Source organism: Enhydra lutris, unplaced genomic scaffold, assembly GCF_002288905.1.
Source record: "Enhydra lutris kenyoni isolate GAN:26980312 unplaced genomic scaffold, ASM228890v2 scaffoldscaffold77, whole genome shotgun sequence".
NCBI lineage: Eukaryota > Metazoa > Chordata > Mammalia > Carnivora > Mustelidae > Enhydra > Enhydra lutris.
This window is the reverse complement of record NW_019154161.1, coordinates 4,241,322-4,256,361: the sequence shown is the minus strand read 5'-3', so window position 1 is coordinate 4,256,361 and position 15,040 is coordinate 4,241,322. Positions and strand designations below refer to the sequence as shown.

General features: G+C 46.9%; 1 protein-coding gene across 2 annotated transcripts in view; it reads left to right on the top strand.

The window, feature by feature from the left end:
- The window catches only part of LOC111160800 (SUMO1 activating enzyme subunit 1), an 83,898-nt gene extending 70,665 nt beyond the window's left edge, over window positions 1–13,233 (top strand). The window contains exons 8-9 of one of the 2 annotated variants that reach the window (XM_022524152.1): window positions 8,548–8,617; window positions 12,159–13,233. In XM_022524152.1, coding sequence (XP_022379860.1) covers window positions 8,548–8,617; window positions 12,159–12,251 — 163 coding nt within the window. In that variant the 3' untranslated portion in view covers window positions 12,252–13,233. The remainder of the gene's footprint in view (window positions 1–8,547; window positions 8,618–12,158) is intronic. The other variant, XM_022524153.1, reaches the window with a different exon arrangement.
- The last annotated feature ends 1,807 nt before the right edge of the window (window positions 13,234–15,040 follow it).

The window sequence follows — 15,040 nt, the reverse complement described above, 5'->3', positions numbered from 1 at the left end:
GATGCGGGACTCGATCCCAGGACCCTGGGATCATGACCTGAGCTGAAGGCAGAGGCTTTAACCCACTGAGCCACCCAGGTGCCCCTTTACAACTCTTTAACAGCAGACTTAAAGAGTTTAAACAGGGACCATATGGCGTATAAAGCCAAAAAAATTTACTGTCAATTACTTTACAGAGAACATTTTCCAACTCCCAATCTAGAACAATTGACCACTTTATTTATTTATTTTTTTTTTTTTTTAAAGTCTGGGCCAGTTAAATTGTAGAATGTCCTGTATTCTGGATTCATGTGATTGTTTCTTCAGTTGGTGCTTGTTTTATCTTGTTTAATTTTTATTATTTAGATTTGTTTCCTTAGTGGTTTTTTTTTTTTTTTTTTTTTTGTCAATAGGGGTTTTGTTTGTTTGTATTTTTGGTGGTTTTGTTTGTTTGTTTAATCATACATAGCAGGGTACCTGACTGGCTCAGTTGGAAGAGCCTGCGACTCTTCATCTTGTGAATTTGAGCTGCGTTGGAGGTAGACATCCTCTGTGTAGAGGTGACATCAATCCATCCATACATAAGAGATGACATAAAATCTTTTAAAAAAAAACTTACATACAGAGGCACCTGAGTGGCTCAGTTGGTTAAGCGTCTGCCTTTGGCTCAGGTAATGGTCCCAAGATCCTGGATTCAAGTCTTGCGCCAGGCTTCCTGCTCAGTGAGGAGCCTGCTTCCTCCTCTCTCTCTCTCTCTCTGCCTGCCTCTCCATCTACTTGAGATCTCTGTCAAATAAATAAATAAAATCTTAAAAAAAAAAAAAAAGATTTTATTTATTTAAGGGAATGAGTAGAGTGGAGAGGCAGAGGGAGAAGCAGGCTCCCTGCAGAGTGAAGAGCCTGATGTGGGACTCGATCCCCAGACCCTGGGATCATGACCTGAGCCAAAGGCAGACAGTTAACCAACCAACCCACCCAGATGTCCCAGGGTTGTTGTTTTTTTTTTTTCAATTGGGTTATTTCTTTTGTTGAATTTTTAAAGAATTTTTTTAAAAATTTTTATTTATGTAAATTTTGTTAGTTAACATATAGTGCACTGTTAGTTCCTGGAGTAGAATTCAGTGATACGTCACTGACATATAACATGCAGTGCTCATTCCAGCTGCTCTCTTTAATACCCATCACCCATCTAGCTCATCCCCCACTCGTCTCCTCCGTTTGTTCTCTATCGTTAAGAGTCACTTATGGTGGGGCGCCTGGGTAGCTCAGATGGTTGGGCTTCTGCCACAGATCAGGTCATGATCCCAGGGTCCTGGGATCGAGCCCCATATCAGGATCCCAGCTCAGCGGTGGTGGGGTTGTGGGGGGTCTGCTTCTCCCTCTCCCCTTGCTTGTGCTCTCTTGCTCTCTCTCTCTCTCTCTCAAGTAAATAAAAACTCTTTAAAAAAAAAAAAAGTCACTTATGGCTTGTTTCCTTCTCTTTTTTTTTCTTTTCTTTTCCCCCTTCCATATGTTTGTCTGTTTTCTTTCTTAAATTCCACATATAAATGAGATCATATGGTATTTGTCTTTCTCTGGCTGACTTACTTCACTTAGCAGAATACACTCTAGCTCCGTCCACGTCATTGCGTGTGGAAGAATGCATTCTTTTTGATGGCCAAATAATATTCCTGCGTGTGTGTGTGCGCGCCCACGAGCGCGCACCACATCCTCTTAATACCCATCATCAGTTGATGGACACTTGGGCCTCCATAGTTTGACATTGTCAATAATGCTGCTATAAGCATCGGGGGGCATGTCCCCCTTCAAATCTGTATTCTTGTGTCCTTTGGGGAAATACCTAGTAGTGCAGTTGCTAGATCATAGGTCATTTCTATTTTCAACGTTTTGAGGAACCTCTAAACTCTCTCCAGAGTGGCTGCACCAGTTTGCATTCCCACCAACAGGGCAAGAGGGCTTCCCCTTTCTTCACATCCTCACCAACACCTGTTGTTGCTTCTGTTGTTAATTTTAGCCATTCTGACAGGTGTGAGGTGGTATCTCATCGTGGTTTTGATTTGTATTTCCCTACTGATGAGTGATGTGGAGCATCTTTTCATGTGTCCGGTAGCCATGTGGATGTCTTTGGAAAAGTGTCTATTCATGTCTTCTGCCCATTTCCTTTTTTTTTTTTTTTTTTTTTTTTAAAGATTTTATTGGTTTATTTGTCAGAGAGAAAGAGAGAGGGAGAGCACACAAGCAGCGGGAGAGGCAGAGAGAGAGAGAAGCAGGCTCCCTGCCGAGCAAGGAGCCCCATGTGGGACTCGAACCCAGGACACCGGGATCATGACCTGAGCCGAAGGCAGCAGCTCAACCGACTGAGCCACCCAGGTGTCCCTCTTCTGCCCATTTCTTAAGTGGATTCTTTGTTTTTTGGGGGTGTTGAGTTTGGTTACATTCTTTATAGATTTTGGATACTAACCCTTTATCATATGTGTCATTTGCAAATCTCTCCTCCCATTCTCTAGGTTTCCTTTTAGTTTTGTTGTTCCCTTCACTGCACAGAAACTTTTCATCTCGATGGAGTCCCAAGTATTACTGTGGCTGAGGTCGGTGAGGTTTATGCCTATGTTCTCCTCTAGGATTTTGATGGTCCTTCATCCATTTTGAATTTATTTTTGTGTATGGTGTTAGAACGTGGTCCAGGGGCGTCTGGGTGGCTCAGTCCATTAAGTGTCTGCCTTCGGCTCAGGTCATGATCCCGGGGTCCTGGGATCCAGCCTCGCATCAGGCTCCCTGGTCTGCTTCTCCCTCTCCCTCTGCTCTTCCCACCCTTGCGTGTGTTCACTCTGTCTCAGGATGTCTCTCAAATAAATAAAATCTTTAAAAGAAAGAAAGAAAGTGGTCCAGTTTCATTCTTCTGCCTGTTGATGTCTGATTTTCCCAACACCCATTTGCTTAAGAGACTGTCTTTTCTCCATTTGATATCCTTTCCTGCTTTGTCAAAGATTAGTTGACCATATAGTTGTCGGTTGTTTTGTTTTTAGAGTTCCATGAAATCAGGGGCTCCTGGGTGGTTCAGTTGTTAGGCGTTTGCCTTCGGCTCAGGTCATGATCCCGGGGTCCTGGGATTGAGCACTGCATCAGGCTCCCTGCTCAGCAGGAAGCCTGCTTCTCCGTCTCCCACTCCTCTGCTTGTGTTCCCTCTCTCTCTGTGTCTCTCTCTGTCAAATACATAAAAATCTTAAAAAAAAAAAAAATTCCCTTGTAGTGTGTTGATAACAAGGCAGCTGATCTGTTCTCTATCCCTGTAGTTCTCCCTTATCCAGTAGTGTAACATAAAATGCAGTCATTCAGTATGTGTAAGTTTTTGAGTCTGGCTTCTTTCACTTAGCTTAATTCACTTGAAGTTCATCCATGTTGTATGAGGGGATCGCTCATTTCTTCTTATGCTGAGCAGTCGTCCACTACATGGATGTACCAGTTTGTTCACCAGATGAAGGGCATTTGCATTGTTCCCAGTTTGGGGCAATTAGAGACTAAAGCCACTATAAACATTCACATGTTTTCGTGTGAGCACAAGATTTTATTTCTCTTGGGTGTGTAGAACTAAGAGTGGAATTGATGATTCATATGGTAATTCTATGTTTAACGTCTTGAGAAACTGCCAGACTGTCTTCCACTTTACCAGTCCACCAGCACTTTGTGTGGCTTCCAGTGTCTCCACATCTTACCAGCAAGTGTTATTGTCTGTTAATTTAACCTTAGTGAGTAATAAATTGTATTTCACTTTGTTTTGATTTGCATTCTTTTTTTTTTTTAAAGATTTTATTTATTTATTTGACAGAGATCACAAGTAGGCAGAGAGGCAGGCACAGAGAGGAGGAAGGAGGCTCCCCGCTGAGCAAAGAGCCCGATGTGGGACTTGATCCCAGGACCCTGGGATCAGGACCTGAGCCAAAGGCAGAGGCTTTAACCCACTGAGCCACCCAGCCGCCCCTGATTTGCATTCTTTTAATAACTAATGATGTGTAGAGCCTCTCTTCATGTGCTTACCGGCCGTTTATATATGTTCTTCAGCAAAATGTCTATATCATTTGTCCATTTTTAATTGGTTTATCTTTTTGTTGTTAATCATAAGACTTCTCTGTAAAGGAGCGCCTGGGTGGCTCAGTCAGGCATCTGCCTTTGGCTTGGGTCATGATTGCAGGGTCCTGGGATAAGCCCCGCATTGGGCTCCCTGCTTAGCAGGGAGTCTGCTTCTCCCTCTGCTTCTCCTTCCTGCTCATGCTTGCTGTCACTCTTGCTCTATGTCTTTCTCAAATAAATAATCTTTAAAAAAAAAAAAAAGTTCTCTGTAGGGTCTGAATACAAGTCGTTCATCAGATACATGATTTGTAAAATTTTTCTCCTATTCCATGACTTCTGTTTTCACTCTCTTTGATGTGAAAAGTATCCTTCGAAGCGTAGGTTTTTAATTTTTATGAACTATAGTGTATCTGGAGTTGTTCTGTTTTGTTTTGTTTTTTCACATGTGTTTTTCCTAATATAGTATTTAGGAAGCCATTGCCTAATCCAAGGCCATGAAGACTTATTGCTTAATTTGTAGTTTTAGCTATTACATTTAAAAGGTCCTGTAAGTTACTTTTTAAAAAAAAATTTTAAAAAGATCTTATTTATTTGACAGAGATTACAAGTAGGCAGAGAGGCAGGCAGAGAGAGAGAGAGGAGGAAGCAGGCTCCCCGCTGTGCAGAGAGCCCGATGCGGGGCTCAATCCCAGGACCCTGGGATCATGACCTGAGCCAAAGGCAGAGGCTTTAACCCACTGAGCCACCCAGGTGCCCCACCATAAGTCTTTTTTTTTTTTTTAAGATTTTTATTTATTTATTTGACAGACAGAGATCACAAGTAGGCAGAGAGGCAGGCAGAGAGAAGGAAGCAGGCTCCCTGCGGAGCAGAGAGCCTGACCTGGGGCTCGATCCCAGGACTCTGGGATCGTGACCTGAGCCGAAGGCAGAGGCTTTAACCCACTGAGCCACCCAGGCGCCCCTATTTTTGAGTCAGCTTTTGTGCATGATGTGAGGTAGGGGTTCAGCTTAATTCTTTTGCATGTGGAGACCCAATTGTCCAGTACTATTTGTTAAAGACTTTCTTCATGGTCTTTTCACCCTTGTCAAAAATCAGTTGACCAGGGGCTCCTGGGTGGCTCAGTGGGTTAAACTCTGCCTTCTGCTCGGGTCATGATCCCAGGATCCTGGGATCGAGCCCTGCATTGGGCTCTCTGCTTGGCGGGGAGCCTGCTCCCCCCTCCTCTCTCTGCCTGCCTCTCTGCCTGCTTGTGATCTATCTCTCGCTCTCTCTCTCTCTCCCCGTCAAATAAATAAATAAATAAATCTTTAAAAAAAAAAAAGTACCACAGTGTCTTGATTGCTGTTGATTTGTTTTTTTGTTTGTTTGTTTGTTTTTAAAGATTTTATTTATTTATTTGACAGAGAGAGATCACAAGTAGTCAGAGAGGCAGGCAGAGAGAGAGGGAAGCAGGCTCCTCGCAGAGCAGAGAGCCCGACGCGGGGCTCAATCCCAGGACCCTGAGATCATGACCTGAGCCGAAGGCAGAGGCTTTAACCCACTGAGCCACCCAGGCACCCCGCTGTTGATTTGTAATAGTAGCAGTAGTAGTAGTAATAAGTTGTAAAATTGGGACATGTGATTTCTTCAGCTTTGTTCTTTCTCAAGACTCTTTTGACTAGTCTGGGTCTCTTGCATTCCCAAATGAATTTTTAGGATGTAGAAATTTGCATTTCTACAAATAAGGCAGCAAGAATTTTGGTTGGGATTATGCCAAATATATAGATTATATTTGGGGAGTATTGCCACCTTAACAGTGTTAAGTGTACTGATCCATGAACATGGAATATCTTTCCATTTATTTATATCTTTTGTTTTTTTCAACAATGTTTTTAGTCTACAGGATATTAGTTTTACATAACTATTGTTAAATTATTCCTAAATATTTTATTCTTTTGGGTGGTATTGTAAATGGAGGTGTTAATTTCATTTTCTGAATGTTCGTTTCTAATGTATAGAAATACAATTAAATTTTTGTATATTGATCTTGTCTCTTGTAGCCTTGCTGAATAAATTTCATAGTTAGAATAATTTTTCTGTGGATTCCTTAGTATTTTCTATATGCTACATCGTGTTGTCTGTGAATATGTATTTTCTTCCTTTCCAGTCTGGCAGTCTTGTTTATTTTTCCTTGATTGCTTTGGCTGGAACCCCTCGTACAATGTCGGATAGAAGTGGTGAGAGCAGACATCCTTGTCTTATTCCTGATCTTAGGAAGAAAGCTTTCAGTCTTTCACCATTAAGTACAATGTTAGCTGTGGATTTTTCATGGATGCCCTTTATCGGGTTGAAGGAATTTCCCTCTATTCCCGGTTTGTTGAGTGTTTTTATCATGAAGAGGTGCTGGATTTTGTCAAATGCTTTTTTTTCTCCTCTGTCACTTGAAATGATCATGTGTTTATGGTCCCTTTATTTGTGTAATATGGCAATACTGCATTGATTTTTCAGATAGTACACCAACTTTGCATTCCTGGTTGTAAATCCCACTTAGTTATAGTGTATAATCCTTTCTGTATGTTCCTGGTTAGGTTCCCTGGCATTTTGTTGAGATGATATGCTTTTTGAGAGAAAAAAAGCAGAATGTTAAATTGTATAGTCTGATTGCACAGAATATAGGAATATTTTTTAAAGGAAAAATATTTCCACATTTGATTATCTTTGAAGTAGGAGGATTATGAGTGACCAGTTTTTCTTTGGTATAGTTTGTTCTCTCTCTCTCTCTCTCTTTTTAAGATTTTGTTTGTTTATTTGACAGAGACACAGGGAGAGAGGGAACACAAGCACGGGGAGTGGAAGAGGGAGCAGCAGGCTTCCCGCTGAGCAGGGAGCCTGATGTGGTCGATCCCAGGACCCTGAGCCAAAGGCAGGGGCTTAATGACTGAGCCACCCAGGTGCCCTTGGTATAGTTCTCTATTAGTTTTATGTTCTCTCAAGGAACTTGATAATCCAGAGGAAAAGTTAACTTCCATGATTGCAGAGATGGCAATGCTGGTCCCGCCAGGGTGTGAGGAGATGGGCAGCTTTACACACAGTTGGTGGGAGTTGAAATGATAAAGCTTTTCTGGAGGGGATTTTGGCACAATGTGTCAGGACCCCAAAATTCTATATTTAGGAATATGTCATAAAGCATTAACTGGACACTGGGCCGCCTGGGTGGCTCAGGCAGCTAAGTGTCTGCCTTTGACTCCCAGGGTGCTGGGATCGAACCCCTGCATCAGGCTCCCTGCTCAGTGGGGATCCTGCTTCTCCGTCTCCCTCTGCCTGCAGCTCCACATGCTTATGCTTGTTTGCTCACTCTCTCTCTGTATCAAATAAATAAATCTTTTTTTTTTTAAAGGAATTATTGGACACCTATGCCAAAGATGTATGTTTGCAATGTTGAGCAGCTTAAATATCCATCGGTAGGGTACAGAGCAGAGTGAATAATGATTATTATTACTTGGGTTTTAAATTATATATGTTTAGATATGTGCACTTTTAAAAATTAAGAAGGGTGTTTACCACACTGGGAAGATTGGAGGTGTCTTCCAGTGGTAGGGTTCCTTAGGGAAGCTTTCCCTTTAACTTCTCTCTGTTCCACTTTGCTCATTTAAAAAATACCTTCTGGGGCGCCTGGGTGGCTCAGTGGGTTAAGCCTCTGCCTTCGGCTCGGGTCATGATCTCAGGGTCCTGGGATCGAGCCCCACATCGGGCTCTCTGCTCAGTGGAGAGCCTGCTTCCCCCTCTCTCTCCGCCTGCCTCTCTGCCTCCTTGTGATCTCTGTCTGTCAAATAAATAAATAAAATCTTTAAAAAAAAAAAAATACCTTCTGTGTTCAGTGCTGGGAACTGGCAGAGTTCACTTCCTCTGGGGAGGTGGTGGAAGTGGGTTGTCCTGCCCAGGAGCAGTAATTTGGAGGGGCAGGTGACAGTATTAGCTAGATTTGTCCTCTGGATGCCCCATCCCAACCCACAAGGGTTGGTATCTCTGTGAGTAGCAGAGGCTTTGTGCCCCCATGCTTCATTACAGGCCCCAGATTTCCCATGCCTCCTGCATGTTAACACAGGCCTTCTCCCTGACAGTTGTCTGGGAATAGCAGATAGAAGCCCACTGCCCATTGCGGGTAAGAAGAGAATTGCGAGAATGTGACCGGGGCACTGAAACATCTGATATTTGTTCGACCTTATTTTTAGGAAGCACAGATATAGTCTTTCCTTTAACTTAAACAAAAAAATTGTAACTTAAACAAAAAAAACTGAAACAATTCGTGCCCGCCTCGCAAGGTTCAGAGGTCTTTCCCAGCTACCTCCTGGAGCAGATTTCGTTTTCACGCCTCGGTGCCAGCATTAGGATTGGCATCTGAACTGACTCCTCCTGGTAGGAGGTGTTTCCATTCAGGCAAGCCCACTACCGACCTTTGTCAGATGTCCTCCCAGCCTTCCTGTTCCTCAGGGCTCCAGTTCATTTGTCTTCTCTTCTAGGTACTGCTTCTCCGAGATGGCCCCAGTGTGTGCAGTGGTTGGAGGAATCTTGGCCCAGGAAATTGTGAAGGTAAAGAGACCCTTTGGAGCCGAAGATCGTTGCTCCACCGTGACCTTGTCCGTGCGCCAACTGGGAGAACCCACGGCCGCCTCAGAGGGCTGCCTGGTTTACCTGACCCCAGTCATTCTCATTTCGTGCCCTGCCTTTTTACCTTCTTCGCCTCTGCACCTTGTCCTGTCCTGTCCAGCCCGTGCAGATGAGCATACGGCAGGTGATCTCCGCGCGTCTACTCTGTGCCGGTACCAGAACTGGGCACGGTGTCCTTCCGGTCCTGCCTGCAGACTCTCCCCGGACTATAGTCATGAGCTCTGTGGTGCTTATGGGATGTGCCATGTGTTCTGCTTCTCGCAGCTCTGTGAAACGGATACTGTCATGATCGCCATTTAAAGGCAGGGACACTGAGGCCTGGAGATGGGTGCCAGAACCTGTACTCTTAACTCCTACTTCATGTGGTTCTTCTCTGTCCGCGACCGCGGCATCAGAGCTCCCTCCCGTTGATGCACACAGCCAGGGCGTGAGTTCAGAAGGGATACCCAGTACCAGCGGGGCATGTGCACTGTCCCAGCAGCCCCACAAGGCTCCGGAGAGGGCGATCTCTGCCTGCATTGGGTTTGGTGTCTTCGTCCCTCTCAGAAGCAAAATATTTCACTCGGGCTCACGTGACCAGTAACGAGCACGGCCGGCCTTTTGAATCTCTTCTGGAACATTTTAGTCGTCAGAATTATAGCATGTCCCCAGATACTTTCTTTGGGGCTTTGATATTTGCCCAAAGACACTCAGTCTGCCTTTCGTAGGTTCTCGACTGCTTCGTTAGATTTGCGACGATGGGTTGTCCTTTTCTTTCATGGAGCAGAGTCGTGCCTAGTTAAGTGATTTTCCACGCTCATTTGTATGATGTGTTTGAGTTCATGGGGACTTTGGAGATCCAGCTCTCGCTACTCTGTCTCGAAGTCAGTAAATTTGCTCTGGAGACATTTGACTCAATTTGATAGTCCTGCCTTCCCTAAGGCTCTTTTCTCTTTCTCTCTTTCTCTCTCTCTCTGTGTTTCCTGATCCTTTCTCTGGACCAAATTCTCTCCCTAAATCCGGCTTTCTATGTCCTAGGGAATAGGGACTAGAGCCCAAGGGAGATTCGGAGAGAGAAGAAGAGAGGGATGCGATGGCCACACCTGTTTCCTTGCTCATGCCTTCTGCTTAGTTCAGACTGCTGTGAAAATCCTGTGCCCAGTCTGAGGAGTCCGCTGTGGCTGCTCAGGAGACTGTGGAGAAGGATTCTGAGGCCGCCTATGGACAGACTCAGGAGGAAGGAGCGCCACGATGGGAGAGTCATAAGGGAACATACTCATTTTTGTAGCCTGCAGTGACAAAAACAGTAACAGTGCTTACTGAAATGCCTACCCTGTATTCTTCACAAGGATGCACTTGTGTTTTCCTCACAAGAGCCCTCTGAGGTAGGACTTCTGTGAGCACCCGCTACATAAAGGGAGAGCAAAGGTGCAGACAAGTGCCGGAGCCGGGATCTGAGCCCAGGCAGTCTGGTTTCTGGGCCTGTGCCCTTTGCCGTTCGGCCCTCGTGCTTCAGGCGCTGTCTGCATGGACCTGGGCACTATCTCTGTGCCTTCAGCCTCACATTGTACATCTCACCAAGAAGCTGCTCCCTGCGATTTTCACGTGGGATGGAAATTAAGGGTCAGGGCGGCTGGCCTTGACCCCATTGTTTGCGGTGGCTTCCCTGCGTCCCAGTCCTAACCTCTAATGCGGCCCCCTCCTTCCTGCCTGCTGGGGACAGCTGTTACCCGCATCTTGTTTCTGTTTATCCCAGACAGCCAGAGGACTCTGCATTCTTGGTTGCTGGGTGTGTTTGGAATCTCCCCCTACCCCCATCTTGCTTGGGAAGCACTTTACCTTTTGCCCCATGTTCACCCCATGGCCTGGTGTCTTGTCCCCGCCACCCCCGCCCCTTACTGAACACGATTCAGCCTTCAGCCAGCTGGCACCAGGGTCCCACAGTCTGAAGGCCGCAGGACCCTCCCCCTCTCCTGAGGACCGTCTGACCACCCGTAACAAGTAAACTAGGGCACGGAGGGCAAACGTAACTCCCTTCCCTCCGAATCCTCTTGGTTTTCCTCCTTCCATCATTCCAAACACCACATACTCCATCCATATCCCCTGTCCTGTCATGCTTCCTTAGGTGTCAGTCCTCCTTTTGTCTCCCACTGTCCCCGCTAGGCCTCCAGTCTGCCGTATAGCGCGGACGGTGGGGGTGGCGGCCCTACTGGCTTCCACTGTGTCATGTCCTGTAACTTGAGTTCTAGGATCTAGGAGTTCCGACTGCGGGCTCTTGGGCCCTTCCACCTGGCTGGGTGCTTGGGGTCCTCAGATTGTGGTAAGGGACCCCTGGCTCCTGGTGGTCATGGCAGCTTGCACTTTTGGAGAATTTGTCATGTCCCAGACACATCACAAGCTCGATCGCATCTCATGTACACCAAAAACTGTAGCAGGCATGTGCTGTTGATTTGCCTTTTTGCATGTGAGCCCAGAGAAGTGGGCCTCTGTCTTAACCGTGCCTTGGAAGCCTCAGTACCTGCTAGGATACTGGGCACAGAGGAGATGCTCTAGAAGTTTTCCATGGACGGATGGATGAATAACACTTGAAGGAGGTGTGATTGCTCCCGTTTTACAGAGGAAGGAACAGGTTGAGATTGGTGCTCGATTCAAAGCGAAGTTCAGGGTGTTTGGAGTGCATTCCTAACCTTGTGGAAGCGGTCCTGCCCCGTGAATGACAGGCCTTTGAATCCTGCCCAGCGGCGCGCTTGGGCAACGTCCTCGTCTTTAAATGGCAGCCCTTTTTGAGTTAAGAACCTCTTAGAAAACTCACTGACACCCATGAGTCCTTTCTCCAGTACACACATGTACACACATGATTCAGCACGTGATTTCAGGAGGTCTAGCTGCACCTTTAAAGTGCCCTGTGCTTCTGTTAACCCCACAAGTTAATCACCATTTCCAGGCTAAATAGCACCTCTAAGGTTCTCTAGATCCCAGCCCCGGCCTGTCGTGCAGACGAAGGCAGGCAGCATGTCTCCTTCTGGAAGATCCGCGCCTGGCTCTTCCAGTGTGTCCCGCAGCTGATGGGGCCCCACCGTCCTCAGTCGGACAGACATGCGCAGTTACCCCTGCCGCTCGCCCGGTGCTGCTCCGGGTGGGGCGTCGTTTCACATGGCTCAGGAGCAGCATCTCTCTTAATGCCAAGGACAGTACGTGCTGTTTTCATTTCACACGGGGAAAATGAGGTTCGGAGAGGCTAAACGATCTGTCCAGAGACACACGAGTGATCGGGGACAGCGCAGAGAGACGTGGCAGTCATGGTCGTGGCTTAGACACGGTCGTGGCTTAGACGTAGCCAGTGACCCCCTGGGGAGCAAAACCAGCCTCTGTTGAAGACTGCTGCCAAGTTCTAGAAGATCTGGTTTTTGAGGGCTTTTTCTTTTTTCTTTTTCTTTTTTTTGAAAGCATCTGAGCTGAACCCTCGTCTTGTTTTTCTTCCCAGGCCCTGTCTCAGAGGGACCCTCCTCACAACAACTTCTTCTTTTTTGATGGCATGAAGGGCAGTGGGATTGTGGAGTGCCTCGGCCCCAAGTGAACCCAAGACTTGGCCACCCTGGAGATACTGACCTGCAGCCTGACCGCATGTGCGCCCTGTCCCCTCCCCCTGACAAAGGCTGCTCCAGGTGGGGGGAAAGTGAGGCCACTGGACTAGTACAAACCATTTCCCGCAAGCAATGACCTTGTCCAGATGTGTGACTTCCATGCACCAGCAGCTGCTCAGCAAGGGGCTTAGGAACCGGTGTCTCCATTCCACACTATCGAGGACTGCGTGCTGGCGTCACCTGTACGCCCCCTCTGACGCATCCCCCTGTCCTGGGGCCGCCACGGCATCGCCAGCCCTCTGAGCTTCGGCAGGAGACGCCTGCCAGGGATAGGCATGCCTTGTTGCTTGCGATCCTCTCGCCACCTCCGTGGACTCACTCCTGCCTGATGTCATGCGGAGAAGAGCATGACTCCAGGTGGGGAACGAGGCCGGGTCGGGTGAAACACTAGCGGAGCCGCCGTTCCACATGCAGACAGGTGCCCCAGAGAGGGAAAGACAGGGCAAGTGGAATGTGTTTCCTCCAGAGTTTGAGATCCTGAAAAACAACAGGTGGTCTCTGGTGTGCTGTTCTTGAGTTTTAGTTCAGGATTAGTTGGGTTTCAGCCTGGATTTTGGAAGAGAGGAAATGTTACCAGAGTTCCTTGGGCATTAGGGAACTCTGGTAATATTCACTTGCAAAGTGAGTATTAGCAGGAAGACTTGTTTTAAAAAGGCAGATTCCAGGGTGTCACCTCCTGAGGATTCTGAGGTATCAGGGCCCCAGCTAGGACATAGGAGCCTGTCTTACCAGAGCCCCGTCCACCCCCCATCCCTGATGCAACTCAGATCGTCCTGGAGCCCATTGCTTTCGAGGGCTCTGTCAGTCCTTCTTTACCCCCCGAATTGCAGCTGTTTGTGTGTTTTTTTATATTTTCTACGTTTCCTTGGTTCTTTAAGAAGGAATGATAGAAATAAAGATTTGCTTTAGGATTTATTTATTTATTTTTCCACATTATAAGCGCCTTCCGGTGACGAGGGAGTGATCCTATCAGTAGCCTTTTCTAACCTAAAGAAAAAGCACTGGAGGCTTCTGTGTGACGCAGAGACTCCTCCCCTCCGTCACCATTCCTGCCACTGTTTTTCTGGGTAATGCAGCAAGAGTCAGGTGGCTCAAATTCTAGAGTGCGTAGAAGCTTCTTGTTCCAACTGTTTTGTGACTCATTCAGTTCAATAGTGGCTATTCTCGGTGACAAGAGTTAAATTAATGGGGAAGAAGTAAAAGATGCGATACTGATGCTGCCTTCTGTGGGGATCCCCTGTGCAGCAGGCCTTGTGCGCGGTCCGAGTGGGCAGGGGCTCCGTATGAGAGCTAAGTGACACTTCAGTCATGTGCCACAAGTCACACCTGGCAGGGGCCAAAGCCTTCACTGGTTCGGGGTGGCGGGTTTGTCTTTGAGTTGACCGCCTGCGCGTGCTCCACCTCTCACCATCGTCCTGGGGTTTCTCTTGTAAAATTGTGTGAGCTGTGAGTCTGGCCAGTTCGAACAAACTCCCCTCCTTTCCTATTTCAGTCCTGCTGCAGAAGAAAAGAAAAAAGAAAAGAAAAAAAAAAAATAGGTCTCCACAGGAAGGAGGCACTTAATTCCCTGACCCTCCCTCGGTCCCCTCTCTTCCTCCCTGGGTGAGGCTAGGACTGTGTTTCTGGAGGGGCCCCTTTCCTGACCCCGTCAGTGTCAACTAAGGGGCACCAAGGGCAGTGTTTTTAGCAATTCATGACTCTCACCCTGTCTTTGACAGATGGAGCCGACACCCTTTTACTTTGCAGTGTGGGGCCTTGGTCACAAGGGGGAGCAGGTGGGTCTGGATGGATAAAAACAAAATTGTCATCACAGAATCTTCCCAGAAGCTTCTCAAACTTTTCCACCCCTGTACCTTTCATGGCAGAAATCGAGTCATCGGAAAAGACCCCTTGGGAATCTGGGGTGGGCGCTGGAAGCTGCCAGCCCCAGGCGAGAACGGGCTTTATTCTCATTTCTTCAAATTTCATTTTCTCCCAAGTTACACGTTCGTATTATCATAAAAATAGATTTCGCCGAGTCTCCAGGAAGAGCACAGTGATGGTCCTGTGGTTTCTCATACCTCCAGGAGATTCGTAGCTACTTGGGAAGGAGGATCTAATCTGTGAAGGTAACAAATATTTTCGGGAAGCTCGAGTTTCCAAATGAGAAGAAGGGGGCTGTCTTTGGGGCTGCCAGGTTTCTCTGCTCCGTACCCCACTTCTGTTGTCTGAGGGTGATATCTAGTAGCCAGACCCTGTTAAGTCAAAGCCTCAAAACATTCTAGTGCAATAGGTGCTACTCGAAAAAAAGAAAGAAAAAAAAAACATGCAAAGGTTAACATTACAACGTTAAAAAGCTCTCGGCCCCATCAGAGCCCCACATCCCGCGGTTTCCCTTTGCAGTGTAGATGCTTGTCAGTTTCTTGCGTATGTTTTGGTAAATACAAACGTGTGTGTCTGTTGAGGTATGTCCTGGTTGCCCTTTGTAGATGGAAGAATGGAGGCTTAGGTTGGAGTTGGCAAGTCAAAAGAGTTCAATAATAGCTAACACTTTTGCTCGCACGCCTGTCTGGCCCCTTTCAGAATGCCTGCAGTTCAGCTAAATTGTTTGAGCCCTCACAGCAGCCCCGTGCGGGTCGACGCTGCTGTCGTGCTCACACTGCAGAAAAGGGAACAGCCTGCCCCAACAAGGAAGGGGCAGGATGTGGGCTGATGGAGAGGCTTCTCCACAAGACACTCAGTG